The sequence below is a fragment of the Scleropages formosus genome, chromosome 20 (assembly GCF_900964775.1).
Source record: "Scleropages formosus chromosome 20, fSclFor1.1, whole genome shotgun sequence".
Taxonomy (NCBI): Eukaryota; Metazoa; Chordata; class Actinopteri; order Osteoglossiformes; family Osteoglossidae; genus Scleropages; species Scleropages formosus.
In genome coordinates this window covers 1,866,028-1,888,001 of record NC_041825.1, presented here as the reverse complement: position 1 = coordinate 1,888,001, position 21,974 = coordinate 1,866,028, and the positions used below count along the sequence as shown (strand labels likewise).

General features: G+C 49.9%; 2 protein-coding genes across 5 annotated transcripts; both read right to left on the bottom strand.

Moving 5' to 3' along the window:
• Window positions 1-256: 256 nt before the first annotated feature.
• On the bottom strand, window positions 257-6,692 carry mylpfb (myosin light chain, phosphorylatable, fast skeletal muscle b). The gene is made up of 7 exons (XM_018728293.2): window positions 6,596-6,692; window positions 5,256-5,351; window positions 3,350-3,425; window positions 3,154-3,258; window positions 2,909-2,987; window positions 1,334-1,382; window positions 257-1,239 (listed from the first exon to the last, which is right to left on the bottom strand). Exons 1-7 carry the CDS (start codon window positions 6,596-6,598, stop codon window positions 1,138-1,140), a joined length of 510 nt encoding a protein of 169 aa, XP_018583809.1. The 5' UTR covers window positions 6,599-6,692; the 3' UTR covers window positions 257-1,137.
• A 3,347-nt stretch (window positions 6,693-10,039) lies between these two features.
• On the bottom strand, window positions 10,040-21,912 carry LOC114909191 (sesquipedalian-1-like). Of its 4 annotated transcripts, none has more exons than XM_029246618.1 (4): window positions 21,849-21,911; window positions 13,973-14,120; window positions 11,633-11,936; window positions 10,040-11,525 (listed from the first exon to the last, which is right to left on the bottom strand). In XM_029246618.1, exons 2-4 carry the CDS (start codon window positions 14,051-14,053, stop codon window positions 11,098-11,100), a joined length of 813 nt encoding a protein of 270 aa, XP_029102451.1. In that variant the 5' UTR covers window positions 14,054-14,120; window positions 21,849-21,911; the 3' UTR covers window positions 10,040-11,097. The 4 variants fall into 4 exon arrangements, with proteins under 4 accessions (XP_029102451.1, XP_029102452.1, XP_029102450.1 ...); XM_029246619.1 differs by lacking the exon at window positions 21,849-21,911 and adding an exon at window positions 15,053-15,386; XM_029246617.1 differs by lacking the exon at window positions 21,849-21,911 and adding an exon at window positions 14,893-14,955.
• Window positions 21,913-21,974: the final 62 nt, after the last annotated feature.

Sequence of the window (21,974 nt, the reverse complement as noted above, 5' to 3'; positions counted from 1 at the left end):
TCGCACGCAATGCGGCTGAGTGAACCTGGGGCGGCGCCCCCTACGTTGTCGTAACCGTCATTAACCGTCATTAACCATCCGTGTTCATCTTTCTCCCCAGGAGATGTCAATTCCCACGTGGGGAAGAAAATGAACAAAATCAGCATGAGTAACTCGACTAAATGAATACAGGAATACGGGAATAGGCGTAATGGAACGTGGCCCCGTGCGGGACGCGTAGATCCCCAGCCCACTGACACGGATATGGACACAGAGGTATGAAATATGTTGTCTTTATTTGCCTTCTCTCGGTACAGAGCTTTTCTGACAACGACTGATGGAAGCCGGGGAGACGGACAGGTGAACGAAGGGGGACACGGAAGGGAGGCGGGGGAGGAAGAGGAAAAGGGAACGAAGACGCTATGTTTCTTTCGTCCCTCGTTCTCTTCCTCCCTTTCTCTGCTCTTTCTTCCTCTCCGAAGGGCAGCCGTCACTTTAAGGAGACCCCCTTTTTCCTTCTCTCAAAGTACATTTTCTCCCACTCTTTCCACCCCCCCCTCCTCCCGCCCAAAATGAGTCGGAAAAAAAGTGCGAAGGAGGGAGGAACACCTTCTATTATAGAATAAAATCCCTCTCTGCGCTTCCGAACCCTTTGGAGGTGGGTAAGGAGGGCCGAACGGATCCCTTCAAAATCAAAAGTGGCAAACGGTTTTTTTTTACGGCCGTAACGGCTCAGCTCCTTGCTTTCGAGCCCGAAACGCACGTCAACGTGGACTTAACATCCGCGGCCGCTGCGCCGAGGACGGCTGAAGAACAGTTCACACCCTGGATGTACCGACAGAAAGGGAAAGAGAGATGGAAAGAGGAGGAGAAAGTGGAGAGAGAACAAGAGATGGATGCGTAGGACCTTTTATTATTGTTACTATCATTATTGTTGTTGTTGATATGTGTCCAGTAGCCCATTGACGCTCACAAAAAATGTTCTCATAGCCCACTCAACTCGATGGCTCAGTAGAGGTGGCCGGTCATTATGTACAAAAGGGAACGTGGGAGTGTCGGAGCATCTCGCGGAGGGGGGCGGATGGAGGAAGAAAGGGAGGATGGTGTTGGGGAGGAGCGAGGGATCGATTCTGTGTTTCAGCTTTGTGTTTTTTCCCTTTACTCCTCCTTCGACTCTCCGTGTGTGATGACGTAGCAGATGTTCTTGTAGTCAACGTTGCCAGCCACATCAGGGGGGAAAGCAGCCCACAGGTTCTTCATCTGAGCGAGGAAGGAAACCGGGAATATAAACGGCACCGTTTGAGTTGGTGACGTACAGAGAGAATGCCGGCTGATGGGACGGTGTGAGTCTTACCTCCTCAGCGGAGAACCTGTCGCACTGAGTGGTCAGGAGCTCCTCAAGGCTGGTAAGAAAGAGAGCGAGCTCTTAATTATTCACATTACTCATCGTGTTAAACATCCAAGTGTCCCTGGATTTATGAACTCTTTAGCCAAAATTGTGGTATATCTTCTCGTACCCAATTTTTGATTTACGCAACAAAACAAATCTGCATGACGAAATTTATCCGAAGCGTCTAAAAAAATTCAAGTCGCGTACTGTGGATGATGTGTCTGCATCCAGATCGTTCCATCAGTGGATGTGTTGGGGGTGTGAGGGTGGCACTTGAAGAGAGGGGGTATTATGGGAAGTGTATGAAATTCCACAGGAGGGTCTGTCAATCACATTAGGTCACTATTTACTCGAACTGATTGTTGTTTGTAGCAGCAGCAGAGCTAACGGCAGGAAAAGTTTGGCTGATGGTTTTTCTGGGACGTATGAGCATTTTGCGCATCGGTGCGCAGTTTTAGAAAGTTGTTCACAATAAATTTCAGTGGATCTCTGTTCGGTCCATTGCTCATCCCGTACAAAACTGATCGATTAAAAACAAGGGTGGGAATTACGCCAGAGCAGTAACTCCAGAAAATTGCTCCAGGTTTTCTGAGCACAAGTTGGAAGCAGGAGAGCAAAGGGAACAGGTGTGATGAACTTCCGTATTGTTTTCTGAGATGTAAGTCACCTTGATGAGACGTGTCTGCTAAATGAATACATTTATTCATTTATCTGACACTTTTCTCCAAAGCAACCCACAATGTTAATCTATCTACAGTTATTTACCCATTCATAGCCAGGTAACTTTACTGGAGTAATATAGGGTAAATATCTCTCTTAAGGGTACTACAACCGGAGGTGCAGATTTAAACCTCCAACCTTTGGGGCCAAAGGCAGCGGTGCAACTCACTACGCTACCAGCTGTCCCTGTCGGTAAGAATAAATGTAAATATACATGTTTTAGCTGAGATCATGGGTTGATAGTTATATACGGTGCTGTGCAAAAGTCTCGGTCACTTAGATTTTCACAAAAATATTTCTTTTAGACGGTTATTTAATGTCTTCTGCGTTAGTGGCAATCGCGGGCTCGCGGGGAGCCGGAGCCTAACCCGGCAACACGGGGCGTTAGGCCGGAGGGGACACGCAAGCGGGACTCGAACCCCAGACCTGCTGCAACCCCGCTCGAGGCAAGCGGTTGTTGATGATGGATAGTTACTAAGCTTTGTAGGAAGTTTATTAATTAAGAGCATCAATTTTGGAAGTATTCTCACGTTACTTCTTTTTTCCCCAACCAAGCGCGTAAAACTTTTGCACAGTACTGTAGGTGTTTTAGTGTTCTAGTGATTTTTGGGACAGTTGGTTTTGGGTTCATGGATGAGCTGGGAGCACGTTATTATTATTATTATTATTATTACTCCCATTTACAAGAATGACAAATAGCTTCTTGTAATGTAGTACATGTAGTTATTTTATGCTACTGTACGGTTGTAACGAAGCGCAGAATGAACCGATTTGGATCCCATCTCCATGTTCAAGTTGGTGTAGCTGTGCTGTACGTACAATGCCTTCTTGATGGTGCCAGTACCCTCGGGGTCCAGAACCTTGAATGCAGAAACGATGACGTCCTCAGGATCGGCACCTGGCAGAAAGGAAGCGGAAGAGTTTTGAGCACAAATGGGTACGGAAGACGGTGACCGTCGAAGTCGGCGTAGGAAAGTGTCTTTGAAGCGGTTGACTTTGGGGGAGCGAGCAAGTGGAGCGGAATGGACTGGAGGACAGAAGCAGAAGGAAAAGGTCAATCTCACCCTTCAGCTTCTCGCCAAACATGTTGAGGAACACAGTGAAGTTGATGGGGCCACTGGCTTCCTTGATCATGGCCTCCAGCTCCTCATTCTTCACATTCAGTTGACCTGAAGGGCAGCAGAGAAACGGTACATAACCCTTCGCTGTCGTTGAACATGACCGGCGTCCTTGATGAAAACGGGTTTGAAAGACAGTTACCCAGTGAGGCCAGCACATCCCTCAAGTCGTCCTTGCTGATGATACCATCTCTGTTCTGGTCAATGATTGTGAAGGCCTGACGGAGAAGGTTGCGGACGGTTAATGACGCTCACCGATGGTTCATCACGTACAACAAAAGTCACGGATTTGACACGCCACACAATCTCCAGGAGGTATTGGAACCGTTGGACAGGAAAGAAACACCAGCGAGACAAGAGAGGACACTTCCTATTTAAGAACACGAAAAGGTCCAGTCGTTAAAAAAAAATAAAAAAAGAGTATTGCTATAATAGAACATATTAGCTGTACCTCCGTAGGAGACGTGTGTATGTTCCCTGAGGTATTATACACACAAGCATGGGGTTTCAGTGCACCCATTTTAATGTCCCACTGTGGAGGTTGCATGTTCTCCCCGTGTCTCTGTGGGTTTCCTTCAGGTGCTCTGGTTTCCTCCCACACGCCAAAGACATGCTGTTGAGGTTCACCCATGGTGTGTGTGTGAGTGACAGAGAGTGTGTGTGTTCCACTGATGTATGGATGAGTGACCCATTGTAAGTAGTGTATCTAGCAGCTGATAACACTACATAGAGCTCGTTGGAGTCACTGCGGAGAAAAGTGTCTCCTAAATGGAGCAACGTAACATAATGCAAACGTAGCCATAATGTAGAAATAGCAGTTTGAGATACGTTAAACTCATCCGTTTCCCATTAACGCCCCCCCCCGCTGTTGCACTTCTTTCTCGGCCATGAAATATAAGACGAGTGTCGAGTCTTGAACTTAAAAGGCAGCTGGTGTGCGGCTGTGTGTGGGCAGGGATAGCAGGTTCTCCGCTGCCCCGTCAGACATTCCCTGGGGGACATTTAAGGAGCCGATATCGCTTTCGCTCCTTGTCCCCGTCCTGCACGCACTCCTCCCCCTTCCTTGTGTTTCTCCCCTTCCGTAACCTCAACGGCAACCCAACCCCCCCGTGGGTGCAGTTTCACAGATGCCGTGAGACCCGCCGCTCGCCGACCCTGACCTACAGCCTGGACGGTGGCGTCTCCGCCTCTCCTCTCCTCCTCCTTCTCTCTCCCTGAGGCGTGTGGCGCGTGTCCTTCCCGCCCCGCGAGACATTTCCAGCACCGTGGGGCCGCGATGAAGATCTCAAGTGTCGGAAGGGGGCGGGAGGAGGGAGTCACGATGACCGAGAGTCATCATCGCCGCTAAGGGGGCAAGAGGAGTCCGAGCGGAAACCCTTAGGCAGCTGGTGGGCACCCCTGTACTCCACGCTGAGAGGGTGACAGATTTTTGCCATGTGGGCTAATTCGATGAATGTAGCAAGTGAGAATGTGCGGTGCAACAGTGCAGGGAAATGTTCTTTTACCGCGGTTGAAAAGATTTTCATTTACCGCGGTAATGGAGGGGTAACGTCGCTGCAACTCAATATGATTAGGCCTTCTTCGTGGTTACACAGCAGGTGGCGTGGTGGTTCGAGCTGCTACCTTGCATCCGAAGGGCGCAGGTTCCAATCCCACCCCTTGCTGTTGTACCGCTGAGCGAGGTACTTACTCTGAACTGATGCAGTAAAAATCGTGGGTAAACCAGGATAAGTAGCTTAACATTGTATATCATTTCGGAGAAACGTGTCAGCTAAATACTCACTTTCCATGACCACTTGTCAGAGTCGTGGTGGTCCGGAGCCTATCCCTGGGCACATAGATGGGACACCCAGAACGGGACAGCAGTCCATTGCAGGGCAGCCACCCACACGCGCGCACACACACATTAAGGGCGATTTAGAGTTTCCAGTTCACCTGAAGTGCACGTCTTTGGACTTTGGGAGGAAACCAGAGCACCTGGAGGAGAGCAACACACGCAAAACTCCACGCAGACCGAACGGAATCGAACCTGCACCCAAGCGGCTCACCTCTTTGTACTCCTGAATCTGGCTCTGCTCAAACATGGAGAAGACGTTGGAGGAGCCGCCCTCTGTATGCTGCCTCCTCTTGGCCTTCTTGGGTGCCTGGGGGGTGGAGACACACGACACACGTGACACAAGTGACACGAGCGACACACGCCAGTTAGTCGTGGGGAAAATCCACTCCCCTAAATGACGACACGAGGCGCAAAGGTGGAGACGGAGACCCGAGAGACACACCTGCCGGAGCTGCGCGATGCAGCAGCCGGCAAGAGCGTGAATGATGGAACATTTAATAACCTTATTAATAATCAATATTATCCATAGAATTTAAAAAAATACTTTAATTAATTTATTTGTCATTATAGTGCAGCATTTGTAGTATAAAAAAGGCCGCACATCACATAGACGTACATATGAGCACAGCTCTGATTTACAGCCGCGACGCTCGTTGCCGATCGGTGGTTTCATGCGTTCGGAGACGGAAAATCTCGTTACGGTATCGCGTTTACGGAGCACGCCGCCCTCGTGGTTTCCGCTCGGTTTGTCCGAGGAAAAGCGTACGGATTCAAATTCCTCGCGTCTTCGCCTCCGCGTCTCAGCGTTCCACACGTTGACGGCGATTCGGGGTTTTTTTGTCGACATTCACGTGTCCGCGTGAACCGGCACCTGGTTGTTTCAAAAGAAAAGCGCGGCGCTGTACTCTGGTTCGTGGGCCGCACCCATTCATTTTTTCATTGTTACATTTATTTATTAACCCAGGAACCTGGAAAAAGTGGTTAATTGGCTCCTGTATAGCGAATAATGACCTAAATGATACCTGATTGGGCGACCAAGTTTAGATTTTGCCGAAATTCCCACACTGGCACTAAGTGCGATGAACGAGGCCGTTTAAGGCCTATAGCGTCTAAATCCGTCCGGATGGGCCTTCGTCGAAGAATAAAATGGGAATGAAAGGAAAGGCGCACGCACACTTTCTGAACCGCTCGTCCCGTACGGGGTCGCGGGGAACCGGAGCCTAACCCGGCAACACGGGGCGTGAGGCCGGAGGGGGGGGGGGACGCACCCGGGACGGGACGCCGGTACGTCTCAAGGCAGCCCAAGCGGGACTCGAACCGCGGACCCACCGGAGAGCAAGACCCGGCCCGACCCACCGCGCCTCCCTAAAAGGAAACGCTCCTTCCCATTTATTCTTCTTTCTTCTGCGAGGAAACGTCGTTCACGCTCTTTATTCATCTGCGCTAAAGCAAAACTGTGTGTTTGCCTGAGCCTTGGATGCATCCCCAGCGACCAGAGATCCTCGAGGAGGGTTGACTCGCACGAGCGCAGGGAGGAGTGGCGTTACTCACCATCTCGAGACGCCGTGTGTCACGTTTGGTCGGTCAAGAAGAGAAGCCGCGTGAGCCGCACACTGATGTGACTGACGTGCGAAACGCGGCTCCCCAGGGGCTTATATACCGGCCCGGACGCGCTAACTATAGCCACGGCGTGGGACTCGCCCGCAAAAGAGAGCGAGACGCGGGACGGCGGCAGAAGGACAGGAGGAGCGACGGAGTGTCGCCTTACACTCGTTCAAAAATAGACGCGCGAGTCTTGGAATGAAGCGAACTCGACACCGAGACGCGGGCCGCGCTTTAATGCGATGCGTCGACTAATATGGGCCGCGTATCGAGGCCGCGTCGAGTTCGGCGGAGGCCACGGAGACGTCCCCCCGAGGACGTCTCCGTGGCCTTCGTTGGCGTCGCGTCCTCCGCCGCGCGTTACAGCCGCTCCGACCTGGAGCTCCTCTCCGTCAGACCGCGCGCGGTCGCTCTTTGTCTCCTTTTCAAACCCTGATCCCGCAGTCGCCGCTCTTTACTGCGGTATTTGCAGCGTAACGCGGTACGCGCTGACAATCCCCCGGCGGCGACCGCACCGTACGTACGAGCGATTCAGCGGGCCGTGGCGGGAGAGGGAATCCCGCTGTGATGTCACAGCTACCCTACTAGGCCACGCTGGCCTACACGCGTGTGTGGCGTGTACGCGTGGACACGATGGGAGAGAGACGGGAAGAAACGCGCGACATCCAGGCGCTTCGTTGTAACGTCTCCCTTTTTACCGGGTCGCCAAAGCGTCGAAAGCACCGACATACGTTTTAAACCTTATAGAAGTGGTCACGACCGCGGACGAGTCGAGCGTAAAAGGGAAATGATTATTTTCGCATCGGGAGTTTTGAAAAAAAATGACATTTAAAAATAGCTTTTATAAAGGCCAAGGATAGGGCCGTGCCGCGTGGTGTCCGGCCAAGTGTCCGGCCAACTCCTTATAAGAGCTCGATGCGGGCGCGTCCAAGAAAGCTCGTCCGTAAGCAGCGAGCGGAGCCGTGAAAATCAATCTCTGCCGCCCGACTCGCTCGCACCCTCGTCACGCCCCCCGCAGGCCCGCTCGGCGACGGCGAAGAGCGCCAAGAAACTCGGAATACATCACAAGCGGAGGGGTTCGAGGCCCCGGAAGCCAGATACGTGTCCCATCGGCGTTTGAGGCGAGATCGAGTCCGTCCGAGCGCTCCGCGTCGCGAGGGCGGACGGGTGTTCCCGGACACATAAAGCCCCGATAATGTCTTGCGACGGGGGGGCCGGAGCGGGACTCGCTTTGAAGCCGTTCTGCAGACGGGCCCTCGGTAGCCATGGTTACGAAACAACGAAACGCTACGACCGGCGTAGCTGCGATGGGGCCAAACGGCAACCGAACAGGCTGCGCGCCAGATGAGTCGTACGACGAGGCGTAACAAGAAAACAGATGAACTCTTTAACGCCGATAGAGACACGCGAGGTCAAAGTGAGGTCGCTTAGTTCAACAGCGCCGATTCTCCCACCGGCGATTTACCACGGTGGCCCTCGTCTTTGGATCGCGGCGGAAACCGCGCTGAAGCCGAAGCCACTTCCGCAGCAAGTCCGTCCAAGAACGACCGAGACGAATCGTTTTAAATTCCAGGCCAGGTGACGTCACAGTACGAGGGAAAACTATTTTTCGCTTATTAAACGTGTTTCTTTCTCGGTTCTGCAGCCGCTTCTCCTGAACTTGAACGAACTCGGTCGTCGGTCAGGGCGGGAAAAAAATCTCTGAAATAAACGGGCCGCTCGGTGAAACTCACGGAAGAGGAACTGTTTTTACCGCGTTTGTGGTATAGGCAGGGGACTATTGATTTTCAGCAGAGGAAGTTGAAATGATTGAATTTTCAAAAATTCTAAAGTGATGAGAAAAGGGTCATAGGAATGTAGTAGTGTGGTGTGGAAGAAATACGTACAAATTTAATGGAGGAAAAGTTTAAAAAAAAAAAAAAAAAAAAAAAAAGTGTCCATGCCAAGTTTTCTCGGAAAAGAGCAAGTTTTTCAGAAGTAACACAATACTACCCCTTTGTGCGTAAGCTCAGTTTTGAGCGGGTATCAAGTTTCCGTCGGCAAAATCATTAATGCATGAATTCCAGGTTAAATAATCCGCCGTGGTGGCGGTTTGTATGCTGGGCTGAGCCACACGTACAGGTTCAATATTTGCCTTTCCAGTTACATCACTGGTTCCCGAGTATAAAAGAGATCGTTTGTTTTGTGGGTTCCGCTCCAGGGCGGCACGGAGCCACGGCGCCACGGCGCCTGCGTGGGGCGAGGCGACGCGGGTCGGATCCCCCGCTCGGACCGTGCGGAGTTCGCGCGTTCTCCCCCGTGGGTTTCCTTCAGCTGCTCTGGTTTCCTCCCACACTCCAAAGACATGCTCTTCAAGTGGATCGGTGGCTCTAAAATCACCCTTAGTGTGAGTGACAAACACAAAACAAGTGTGCACTGGCAGCAGCGTACCTAGCAGTGTAAATCACCGTGGGCTGATAACACCACGCAGTGTCTGCTGGGGGGGAGCGTGCACTAAATGAACGAACGCGCCGGAACGGGACTTTTCAAGAGCGCGCGACTCATCCCCCCCGTCGACTTCGAGTCGTTCGTCAGCACCCCGCTCGCGTGAAGTCGCCGTATCCCTCGTGTCGTTTCGGGCCATCGTCGTTTTACGCACGTACGGTTTGTACGCCGGGCGGAGCCACGTGTACAGGCCCGACATTCCTATTCGCGTCACTAGTTGCGCATTTCGGGTCATTATTTCCGGGAAATAGAAATTTCTAATCGATCTTTCAGATGCGTTCTTCCGTCTCCTTTTCATGCATCGCCGTAATTTGTCGTCCGTCACGTGCGGCGGCCCATTTGGTCGGTGCGTTGGTGGCGCGAGAGCGACATGAACGAGTGTTTCGCCGCTCGTCCCGCTGCCCTGCGTTCGCGTCACGTCAAACACTGAAACTAACAAGTACGGTGTGGGTTTGACACTCGTACTCAGAGTCAACGATAAGAAATATTTCAGTTCCTCCTCGACAGGAACTTTGTCCTATAAATACTTATTTTGTGCAAACTTGAGCCTCACATGAATTATTCATTTATTCAGTCACTTCAGCTCACGCTTTTTTCTGAACAGAAGCACATTTATCTGACACTTTCCTCCAAAGCGACTTACAGCATTAATATTACAATTATTTACCCATTTATACACGGAGGGAGTTTCTACTAGAGCAATTTTTAGGGTAAGTACCTTGCTCAAGGGCGCTAGAGTCAGAGGGTGGGGATGGAACCCGCGACCTTTGGGTCCAAAGGCGTCAGCTCTCAGCACGACGTTACCTTTTCGTAGAGCTGGGTAATTTTTTTTACTGGAGCAATTTAGGGTAAGTCCCTCACTCATTCTGCTCTCCGGCGGGTCTGGGGTTCGAGTCCCGCTTGGGGTGCCTTGCGATGGATGGACTGGCGTCCCGTTCTGGGTGTTTCCCCTCCGCCCCCTCCGGCCTGACGAGACCCATAGGAGGCAACTGGAGAACCACAAGGTCCACCTTCCAACTTTTATTGACAAAGAAAGTGAAGTTTCCACACATCGCTTTCACGCCAGATCATATCAGCGATAATTTCCTCTTGCAACGGTGACGCTCCTCCTCCGTGTCACCAGCACAACACAGTGACCGTGTTCGTCTCTCCCGAGGCCCACACACACACACACACACACACACACACACACACACACTGGACCATTTCCGCATCAGCATTTGAGGACAAGCCGAGTGTGTTTTAAAAGAGCAGTAAACGTGTTGCACCGACGGTGGAACGCACACTTTGTTGTTGCCGAAAGAGCTCCGCTGTGACCCGATGCGATGGTAGCGCCTCGAACGCGCTTCCCTCCGCTCATTACGCTGCAGTCAGGTCCATTTCTTCCCGCTGCTCGTTAAAATTCCCTCGTTAGCGGATCGGCGTAAACAAGCACGTAATTGCAGTAACCGGTGAGGGGGGGGTCGGTGCCCTGGGAGCGATGCCTTGCGGACACCAGACCACACACACTTGCATCCCTCCTCCCAGCTGGATTCCCTGCGAATGAGCCTGGATTGAAGTGTGCGCCGCTTACGCCACTGTTCTATAAAGCCTATAAATAAGATGAGTGACACACACAGGTTCAGGGCAATCAGAGGAGCTCAGAAATTGAGTTTGAAGAGCGCACAGAAACCACGCGAGGTCATTTACAGCATAGTTTGACCAGAGTCACGATCCGACCTGGCTCTCTGTTTCAGCCCTGAGATGTGAACCCGGTGGATACCGGCGCAGCACGGCGCCGGCATCACTTCGGTTCCGGACGACGGGTCTCACCGAAGAGGAGTTGGTTCAGGAAATCAGTTTTTTAAAAAAAAAGAAGAAAAATCCAGCAGGAAAGGACAAAGGAAACCTTAAAAAACTGTACAAATCAGCGTCACGCACAGTGTCACACACACACACACACACACACACACACACACTGTCCGCTTCTACCCAAAATCAATGAGGTCTCCCTCCGCCGCTTGTTCTTCTCGCTTCACCTGCAACCACTTCGCTCTCAGTTCTTTAATCTCTTTACCGTAGTGCTCGTGCAATTCGGGGAAATCCTCCAGCGGCCCCGAGCCCACCAAGGGCCACTCGCCGAGGGGGGGCGCCGGCCCGTTTATGGGGGTCACGTGAGCGTTCCTCTTGGGCCACAGCTTCGGGGATTTGCTGGGTTTCGATTTGCCGGCAACGGGTTGGGCTTGAAGGAAGGAGTTTGCGCTGTAGCTGCGCGCCTCTCGCGCCCCCGGAGGCGCGCCCGAGGCAGGGCCCCCCCAGGTGAGGGCGCACAGCGAATGGGTGAGCTGCTCCGCGTCCGGACCGATGACGGTGCAGCGAAGGCGGCTCTCCTCCAAGTACGCCGACCTCTTGGCGTCTGTTCGAGGAACACAGAGGAGGGGAGGTGAACCGGACCGGACGCTGCATCCGGGCGGCGGGGACGGACCGCGCCGGGCGCCGACCCCACGCCCTCCTCTCTCTCACCTTCATACTGCTTCTCCAGGTCCTTGAGCAGCAGGGAGAGGAAGTCGTGGTTGGCGGACAGCAGGGCCTTGATCCAGCTCTCCTGGCCGGGCTGGTCGTCGGCGGCGAGCTTGTAGATGCGGTGTCCCGCCCCGCTGAACACGAGGGAGAAGGCGAACTGCTCGTCGGACTCGCAGAGCTGCACGGAGCAGCCCTCGAGGACGATGACGCCGAGCAGGTCGCGGTCGCCGGGGCGATCCTTGTAGAAAAGGATGTTGCCCTTGAGCACGAACCAGCGCCTCTGGTAGGAAGTGTTCCGCTCGCCCTAGAGCGCCACGCACACAGAGTACGGTTACTGCATCGGGAAACACACGCAGCATATTTGCATAATATCCGCAGGATCCGTCCTTCCTTCGCAACCAACTCTGCGCAGCTACTTGTCCAGGCCACGGTGACATCGCATCTGGATACTGCAACTCTCTCCTGTGTGGCCTTCCTGCTACTGCCATCAAACCTCTACAGCTGATACAGGACGCTGCTGCTGCTGCTGCTGCTGCCGCCCGAGTTGTATTTGACTTGCCAAAGCGTTCCCGTGCATCTCCTCTACTCGCTTCTCTGCACTGGCTTCCTATAGCTGTCCGGATCAAATTTAAGACCCTGGTCATTGCCTGCAAATGCATCAGTAGAACCGCTCCCAGATATTTACAAGACTTGATCAACCGCTACACCCCAACCAGACTGCTACGTTCTTCTACTTTTGCCCACTTGGTGGTCCCGCGCACGGAAGGTAAAGCGCGGAGGTTCTCGGTTCTGGCTCCGTTGTGGTGGAACGACCTCCCCCTGTCACTCAGAACTGCTGAATCTCTGTCCACATTTCAAAAGGGTCTTAACACTCACCTCTTCCACACTCACTTCGCCCATCATCTCTTAAGTTTATGTAAGGTGTCAATGCTCATGCTCTATAATTTTAAAATCATGCCGGATAAACCTTTACAGAGCTACTCCTGTATTGTAATGTACATGTTTGTGTATCTCAAAAAAAAAATTACAAGGAAGGTGATCAGGAATCGTCGCTATTCAGATAAAGTTTTATGCAGCTACTCGTGTCATGAACGTTGGTTCATATGGTGGAAAGTAACTAACTTCAGAATCACGCGTCAGCATCTAAGTGTCTCTTCCCGCTAATATAATGAACACATTGTATTTCCAATGAGATGAACAGCCAGTAGTATAGTGGTTAGCACTACTGTTTTTGGATCCAAAGGTTGCAGGTTCGATTCCCCCCCTCCTGTATTCTTGAATAAGGTCCTTACTCTAAATTGCTCTAGTAAAATTACCCACACGGATAAATAATTTTAATCTTAACGCTGTAAGTCACTTTGGAGAAAAGCATCAGCTAAATTAATGAATGTAAATTTGCGATCCTTAACCTCAAGGTCCACAAGAGCTCTGGTTGAAGCATCACGGCTGCCGCCGCTAGGAATTACGGTCACGGCTGCCGCGACTCGTCTACCACCGCAGGTGACACAAAACGATGCTCTATCTGACTGCACGACCGGTTTCAGATCCCCGTGGCGAGTTCCCCTTCTTCATGACCTACAGCCAGGTTCTATGGGGTGCTAACCCTTGCTGGGACCACTTCCTCTCTCCAAAAATATGACTGTTCCGCTTGTCCAGTGGCCACAGTCTTATTTACTGCACACTTGAAATTCTCTCTGGATCATCACCATAATGATAAGTTTAAAAAAATGTCAGTCCTGCATTTGCCCACCGAAACGTCGCTCAGATGTTAAGGCACTAGGTTCAGGAAAAGTGCCATTAATAATCATCAATAAATCATTGTCATTAATAATCAATGAATAAATCATTTGCTCAGCAACACAAAGCACCAGCAATAGGTCAAATTCTGGAAGGGTTCTTAACTAACATTAAATTCAACCTATTAGCGGTAAAGAAAGGATCAAGAGACAGCAAAGCAGAGACAAAAGCTACACAATAAATTATATAAATATTTGTGTTACATTACACGAGTGGCAGCGTAAAGGACTGATCTGAGCATCATCATGAACATGTGAGTGAGCCCGGAAGAGACGAGTTTTAAGACCCTTACCTGCCCGACGCCTTTGCCCAGAGTAACTTACCACACTAAATAACCAGCCCTTCAATGATTTACTCATTTACGCAGCAGGTGACTTGCTGTGTCAACTCGACGTAAGCATCTTCACCGACAGGTACTACAGCAGGGGTGGGGATCTGAACCGGCAACCTTCAGAGAGTAAAACAGCTCTAAGCGCTACGCAGCTCGCCGACCCGCGTCGCCCGCGCGCCGATTGCGATGGAGGTTTTCCCCGTGAAACGGACCTTCTTGTAGAGGAAGCCCTCCTTGTCCACAGGTGAGCTGCAGGACAGGTAGTGGCTCAGGATCTTCTCGTGAAGCTTCATCGCGGCCCTCTGCGTCGACCAGCTACGGAAAGCAGGGAGCGGCACATCGGTGTTTCCTTACCGCCAGCTGTACACGGAATTGTCCAAAGAAAGATTTACATCATTTTCACTGTGATGTCCTTCATCCGCAGCGCGTTTTGGCCTGTGCCTGCTCTCTGGCGGGCCTGGGGTTCGAGTCCCGCTTGGGGCGCCTTGTGATGGACTGGCGCCCCGTCCCGGGTGTGTCCCCTCCCCCTCCGGCCTTACGCTCTGTGTTGCCAGGTTAGGCTCCGGGCAAGTGGTTTCAGACTCTGTGTGTGTGTGTGTGTGTGTGTGTGTGTGTGTGTCTCTGATCGTCCTCGACCGCAGAGCCTTATTATAAAGTACAGTACTGTTTTACAGCGGTAAAATACCCAATGTTACAGTTATACAGCAGGTGATGAAAGCGACTCACAGCGTTACAACTACTTTACCTTCCACAGCAGGGTAATTTTTACTGCGCTAACTCAAGATAAGCGCCACCAAGCGTTGTACAGCAGGAGGTGGGATTCGAACCCTGTTCCTTTGTGCCAGAAGTGAAGAGAGAGAGAAAGAGAAGCACTGCGCTCAGGTACAGTTACAAAAATGACCTTCAACTCGTTTATCTTTCACTCGCTACAAGTTTCCGGCACAAAGTCGAAAGTCCCGCGCGACCCGCGTTGTGTTCGGAACCTAAAGTCGCAGCGGCGGGGGGTCGCGGGGGGGGTAGAGCGGCGTCGGCTGCTGGAACGGAGCGGAACGGAGAGAAATACGAGGCGAAGGAACAGAAGGGAGAGGAACAGAGAGGAATGGTGGAGAGAAACGGAGCGGAATTGACGCACCGGCTTCTTCTTCTTGTTCTTCTTCTTTTTCTTCGCGCGACCAGCGAGTGACGGACGGAGCGCAGAGCCACAGTGAAGAGGAAGGAGGGCGGATCGTTTACCTTTAGTTTCGTGTGTGTGTGTGTGTGTGCGCGCGCGCCCCCACAGGCTGTGTGTGTACCTGTGTGCGTAATCTGCGCTCCGAACCCCCTCGTCTCGTTAATATTTCACTACTAGCGCCGCGCTTCTGGTTGCCGCCGCCGGGTTTCCTTCTCCTCCTCAGCCTCTGCTCTGGCTCTGGCTCTGGCTCTGGCCGGGAGGGGCATCGATCTCACTTCCTGCCTGGTGCTTCTGTCACTCACTGTCACTGTCACACTCGCACACATCCGGATCGCCCGGCACCGAGGCTCGGGCCGCTGCGTCGCACCCCAACGACGGCGGGCAGCTCCACCCGACACCGACTCCCACCGACGCACCTGCTCACGTTCACCAATGAGAAGGTGAGGAGCAGTGGCGCTTCACCTGAGCAGCTGTGCATAAGTGTGGTGGTTACAGCTGCTGCCATTGGACCCACAGGTTGCAGGCTCAAATCCCCCATTGAGCTGTAGCACCCTGAAGCAAGGTACTCACCCTACTTTACTGCAGTAAAATGAGGAGACCGGGCCCGGAGACTCGTACCTTTAATGCCCTCTTTAAACTGGTGGCGTGAAGTTGGCGGTCGGTCGGGAAGGGTCCCGGAAATCACCGTACCGTAGTAATAAATGGCCCAGAGTGCGGAGGAGCAACATTTGGCTCATGTTTGGACACATCTGTCTTTGGGGGAGGGGGGGGTGTCTCGCTCCAAGGCTTTTATCCCCCCCACCCCAGTGAGTTACATATGAAAATCAGGTTTTTTGGAATGTCGTTTTAAAGTTGCTCCTTCCTCTTCATTTATCCTCAGCTCTCACGAATATGAAAATATTACATTTCTTTCAGTTGACGTTCTTCTCCAGAGTGACTTCTAGCGTTAAGGTCCTTGCGCTTATTCACCTATTTATACAGTCGGGTCATTTTCAGCCTAAAGTACCTCGACCAGAGTCCTACAGCAGGAGGTGGATATTGGGTCAGCGACCTCCGAGCCCGGTGACAGCGGCGTTAACCACTACGCCCCCTGCTGCCTCCACAAAGGCGTCGTGTCCCTCGGTGGCTGATGGCCACAGTTTACTTTCAGTTCAGCAACTTCCTGCTGTCATTTCGAAACCTTGTGGCGGAGTGACGCTGGGTTGGGCCCGCGCTGCATCGCGAGCGAGAGAACAAATACAAACACGAAGCCGGGGGACGAGATCGACACGCATTCGGGACACCGTGCCGGTACGCAGGGTGGCGTCGCCCCCAAAGCTTTTCGCCGTCCTTGTGCCACCTTCCGAAGAACATCTGTCCATTCGCCCGTCAGAAACAGGAAGGAAGCGGTGGGAGCAGCAGACCGAAATTCCCTCTTCGCGTCTTCGTCCGAGAGATGCACGTACGGACGGTGCCCGGGAACGTCCGACTTACGTGCAACCCGTAGTTACGAGCCACCCCCCGTAAAGCCTGCTATATTAAAAATTTGAGTTACGTACGAAGGTTCGTAATAAAACAGGCGATACTTTACATGAAAACATTGCATTACAGCAGTTCGTCGGCTCGTGAGCCCGAGGCAGGACAAACGCTTCCTTCTTTTCAGTCGGACCACATTGCTATTAAATGTCTTGTGTGTTACTGTATGTGGTTTCGATTTTTTTTGTTTTTACCCTCCTAACCATGGCATCAAAGCGTAAAAGTGATGCAGGTGATGGTGATGCATCAAAGAAAAGGATAATGACTGAAACTAAAGTGGAAATAATAAAGCAAAAGGTGAAACACCAAGGAACGCTGGAAAAGCCAACATCAAAGTTTTTTTTTTTATACACACACACATTCTCTCTCCTCCTCCTCCTCTCTCTTGTGCTCTATTATAAATACTGTAGTAACATTTATCATTATCGTTACACACACACACATCATCTGAAGCCACCCATCCCATACGGGGTCAGGGGGAGCTGGAGCCTAACCCGGCAACACAGGGCATAGGGCTGGAGGGGGAGGGGGACACACCCAGGACGGGACGCCAGTCCGTCACAAGGCACCCCAAGTGGGACTTGAACCCCAGACCCACCGGAGAGCAGGACCCGGTCCAACCCACTGCGCCGCCGCACCCCCCCTCATTATCATTACATTGTACTGTTATTACTGTATTGTAAGATGTCTTAGTGTATCCAGAAGTGTTTGTTTAATGTTTATCCATAGAAAGGTACATTATATACTATATACTAAGACAAACATTTGACAAACTGACGTTAGATATGAACCGTACTGAACTGTTCCGACTTGCATACAAATTCAACTTCAAGACAGACTGAGGAACAGAACTCGTTCGTAATCCGGGGTCTGCCTGTAAGTGGTTCCAGTAAAATGACTCACCTGCTGAAAACCCATTAACATTCGTTTTTCCCTAATGAAGTTATGAAACATGCAAATAACTCTTAGGAGGCAGTCAATACCATAGGGGCTACTTCCCTCAGACCCAGGTTGCAGGTTCAAAGCCCACCTCCAGTACCCCTACATTTATTCATTCAGCTGACACTTTTTCCCCAAAGCAACTTACAATGTTAAGGTCACAATTATTACATGCTTATAATCATTTGCCCATTTATACAGCTGGGTAATTTTACTGGAGCAATTTAGGGCAAGTACCTTGCTCAAGGGTACTACAGGGGGAGGTAGGGATCTAACCTAGAACCTTTGGATCCAAAGGGAGTAGCTCTAACCACTACACTACAGCTACCCTATGCTGCAGCTGACCCCTGAGAAAGCTACTTACCCTAACTGCTCCAGTAAACCTACCCAGCTGTATAAAGGGGTAAATAAGTAGATTAACATGGTTTCTTTGAAGAAACGCATCAGCTAAACAAATGAATGTTTTACATTTATTTTAATGACTCAGTTCACACCGTAAGCTCCCTCTGTGGATGACTGAAGTGTTCTAATTCTCTTTTGCTTGAAAAATTAACATTTGGTCTGCATGACGATTTAAAGGAAATGCGGAATAATGTCTGGACTAGATGGCGCTACGTGCTCATACCTTCGACCTTCTGCATTATGTTGGTGGTCATATTTGCACTTCCTTGGTACTCAGTTTCTCATCCGGTGCTGTTCAGAAAAGTAGTTTTAAAAAACATCTTTCCTCTGTGGAAAACTGAGATCTTCACCCGTGTCCCATTTATCAATATGTGTACAAAAGCCACAAAACTGCAAAAGCTGCACAATTTGGTCCACATTATACCGCCATGTCTAATACATACATGGATACCGAATAAATAACATTTAAATAGCTGAGTACTTTACACTGTTGTAGTGCGGAATAAACTGCACTTTTATTTACGATCCCGTAGTGTGTTGCTGTACATATGTGACAAGGCCACAAAAACACACTAAACAGAGCAACTTTGGGTTCTAATCTATACTTTATGGTAACTGCTACCAACACCACCCAGCAACAACTTCCATATTCTACTCTGAAAAGCAGACAGCTGTGGTCAGCAGAATGAAGTAGGAGAACTGAGCTGTCTCTCTCTGGGACTGGAAACCATGCAGAGATTTTTGGTAACTGGCTGTCCAGTGCAGGGTTGCAGCGGTCCGGCACCTATTTCGGAGGCGTAAGGAAACATCCCGAACGGGACACCGGTCTATTGCAGGAAAATCACTCAACACCATAGGAAATTTAGTCACCGGTTTACCTGAGACAAATGTCTCTGGACTGTGGAAGTAAAAGTGGAGGATCCACACCAACAAAGATTCAAACCTACAGCAAAACAGAGCTGGTGCTGTGAGACAGCAGCACTACCTGCTGCAATCACCATACCACCAAAATGAAATAGAGAGGATCATTGTTTGGGAAATTATGAAAATGAAGGAGGAAAGATTTTAAACAAGTGGGTCTTAAGCCTGGATTTAAAGGTGTCCAGAGAAGTTCTGATATTTTGGACTTGGTATTAAGACAGATCTTCTCAATGTTGAAAAATAAGACAAGAACTTTGTTATGTTTGCTAAGAAAAGTTAGTAAACCTTTAGTGATGCAAGAACCCATAATCTAGCTTTCCACACGTAACTTAATGAGTTCTCTCCGTGAGAATTCTCTTTGCAAGCAGACTACAGGAACAAAATATGCTTGTGCGAGGGAAGCCTGTTCTGAACAGCATTTCTCTGTACAAGATGTCAAGTCACTACTGTATTCCAGACTTACCAAGATGATTACCAAGACACTTGGTTCACTGTGGATCAGGAGCATGTTCAGTCTGCAGTTGTTATACTGAAAGTGTACTACATAAAAATAGTTTTCCTTCAAGCCACTACACTTGTCTGAACACATTATGTATGTAGTCTTCTTGAGCATATTATCAACTTTTCACCTTTAATTTGTTTTTACAACTCATGAAACTGTTAAAGCATACCTAGTTATTGAAATCTAGCATTAACATCAAATTTATGGTAATCGTTACCATAACATCCCTTTTCAAAAGCTTTTGCTTAGTAATGCGCAGCAGAAACACACACAAAAGAGGTGCCAATCTCCTGCAATGAGTGAGAAGCAGCAACTTCCATCCCTACTAAGGGGACCTCACCCTACCTATTGTCTTTCTTTCTATGAACTGAAGACCAAAACAAAGAGAACTGAATAAAAGGGATGAATGAATGCGAGGAAAGTCTTAACGACATGAAAGGAGCACAGCAGTATCGTTCATTTGGAAAGTGCATAGAATTAAGCAAGATGAATACTCTCCAGGGACTACACATTTAGAAGACAAATGGCACACCATAGAAAATGTATTCCATTTATTTATAAAATGCTCCATAATTTAGCCAGCCACACCTGACATTCCTCTGGCAGATGAGCTCAACACTGCTGTTTTAAGTGTTAGCTGATTTACTGAGCCAAAGTACAGACGGTCCCCAACTTGCAGTGGGGTTACGTTCCGATAAACCCATCTTAAGTTAAAAATGCATTTAATACACCTAACCTACCGAACATCATAGCCCAGCATACGTGCGATGGCCATCATGGGTTTGCCGCCTTCATGCCGGGCAATTATCTTGAGTTCCTCCTCAAGAGTAACTGTCCTCTTCTTCTTCCCACCAGTAGCAGGGGACACAGACATGTTTCGTAGACATGATGGATGCACAAAACAGCGTAGACCCCGGGGGGGGGGGGGGGGTATCCAAAAAAACGCCGGCAACACAGAACACCGTAGAGTATCGGTTGTATACACTACTGACCGCGTGGCAGACTGGGAGATGTGGATCGCTGCTGGTGCCCAGCATCATGACAGAGTATTGTACGACATATCGCTTGCCCGGGGGATCAAAATTTGAAGTACGGTTTCTACTGAATGCGTATTGCTATCACACCATCGTAAAGTTAAAAAATCCTAAGTCGGAGCATTGTAACTTGAGGACCGTATGTACCTACCAAAAAGTATACAAGTTGCATTATTTTCTTTAGACACAGCGAATGTGGTAATTGCTGAAACCGTGTACAGCCTGCCAGAAGAAGTAGCATACGCACGTTTAATGTACTGTTATATGTATCGGTGCACTTTTAAGAACACAGAACTAACTTGCTTTTAGATATGCAGTCTACAGCTACATTATATACTCCGTGTAATATGTTACACTGGCTGAATCATTTCTCCTCGGAAAAGCAAAGCCCTTTTGACACGTTAACCTTAGCTACACAGTGCTCTATAAGTACATCGCCGAGGAGTGCATTCCCAGAGGTCATCTGTCCAGTCATGGGATTTTAGCGATGCATAAAATAGTATGTTGGGCTAATTACTGGGGGTGCAGCAGGTTTGGCCAGGTCCTGTTCTCTGGCGGGTCTGGGGTTCGAGCCTTGATATGGTGCCTTGCGACGGACTGGCGTCCCGTCCTGGGTGTGTCCCCTCCACCTCCAGCCTTGTGTCCTGTGTTACCGGGTTAGGGTCCAGCTCGCCGCGACCCCACTTGGGACGAGCGGTTTCAGTCTGTGTGTGTGCACGCGCGCTAATTACTGAATCTTTACCAGCAGTTCTGTCTGGACAAAATCTGCACTTGGCATAACTGTAACAACTCACTGTCCCAGACATCATGTACATGTGAATGCTGACTTGTAAAGTCTAAAGTTCAGAATGTGCAAAAAACAGTGCATGGAACATTTCTGCCAAAACACAAAGAAAGAAGTTCACAACCACTCTCAAACTGCGACACTACGTCTATTTGACCATGTATGGAAATGTCCTGTAATACGGGTGTACAGGTGGTCCTCCACTTCCGAGTGAGTTCCGTTTCAACGTTCTTGTCACTAAGTCGACCAGTCGTAAGTCACGAATCCCCTTATACTGTAGACCATCAGGATACGTAAACTATCAACATGCATGAATGCTATGCTGTATAACTGGGCTTTGTTGTACTTTTCAACTAATTTCACACATTATTGTTAAAATATTTCTAATATAGAATAATACAGTACAGTATTATATTTTCATGCTGCACTACTACATTTTGACTTTTGTTTCTGAATCCGTTTGCTTTTGTGTTTTCTTTTCTGCACCATCAGAACATCAATCGTTTCAACTGCTGGTCATGTTAAATACAAACTCGACTGGCATCACGTATTAAACGCTCTGCAAATTAAAAGTTTTTTTCTTCCAACAAAACGCAGCGGCTGATAAACATCCAAACACTGACTGACTAAAAAAATGCCTTGCAGCTGCACAGTCAGCTGATGTTATCACGCAGTAGTCAGAGCGGCTGTCACACGTTACGATCAAATGTCGGGATTCAAAAATAATATGAAAAGGCCGATGGGACGGCTTTTGTAAGCCCAGGTGGTCTAAGTTGCATATGTCGTAAGTCGAGAATCACCCGTATTGTTCAGAACATACCTGGGAACAGGATAATCGGCAATAATCTGGGCTGTTTAACGGGTTCGGTGAAAAATTCATCACGTTCACTGGAGCGTTAACAGTACAGGACGAGCTGGTCCAAAGGGACGACAGCCAGTCTGGCAA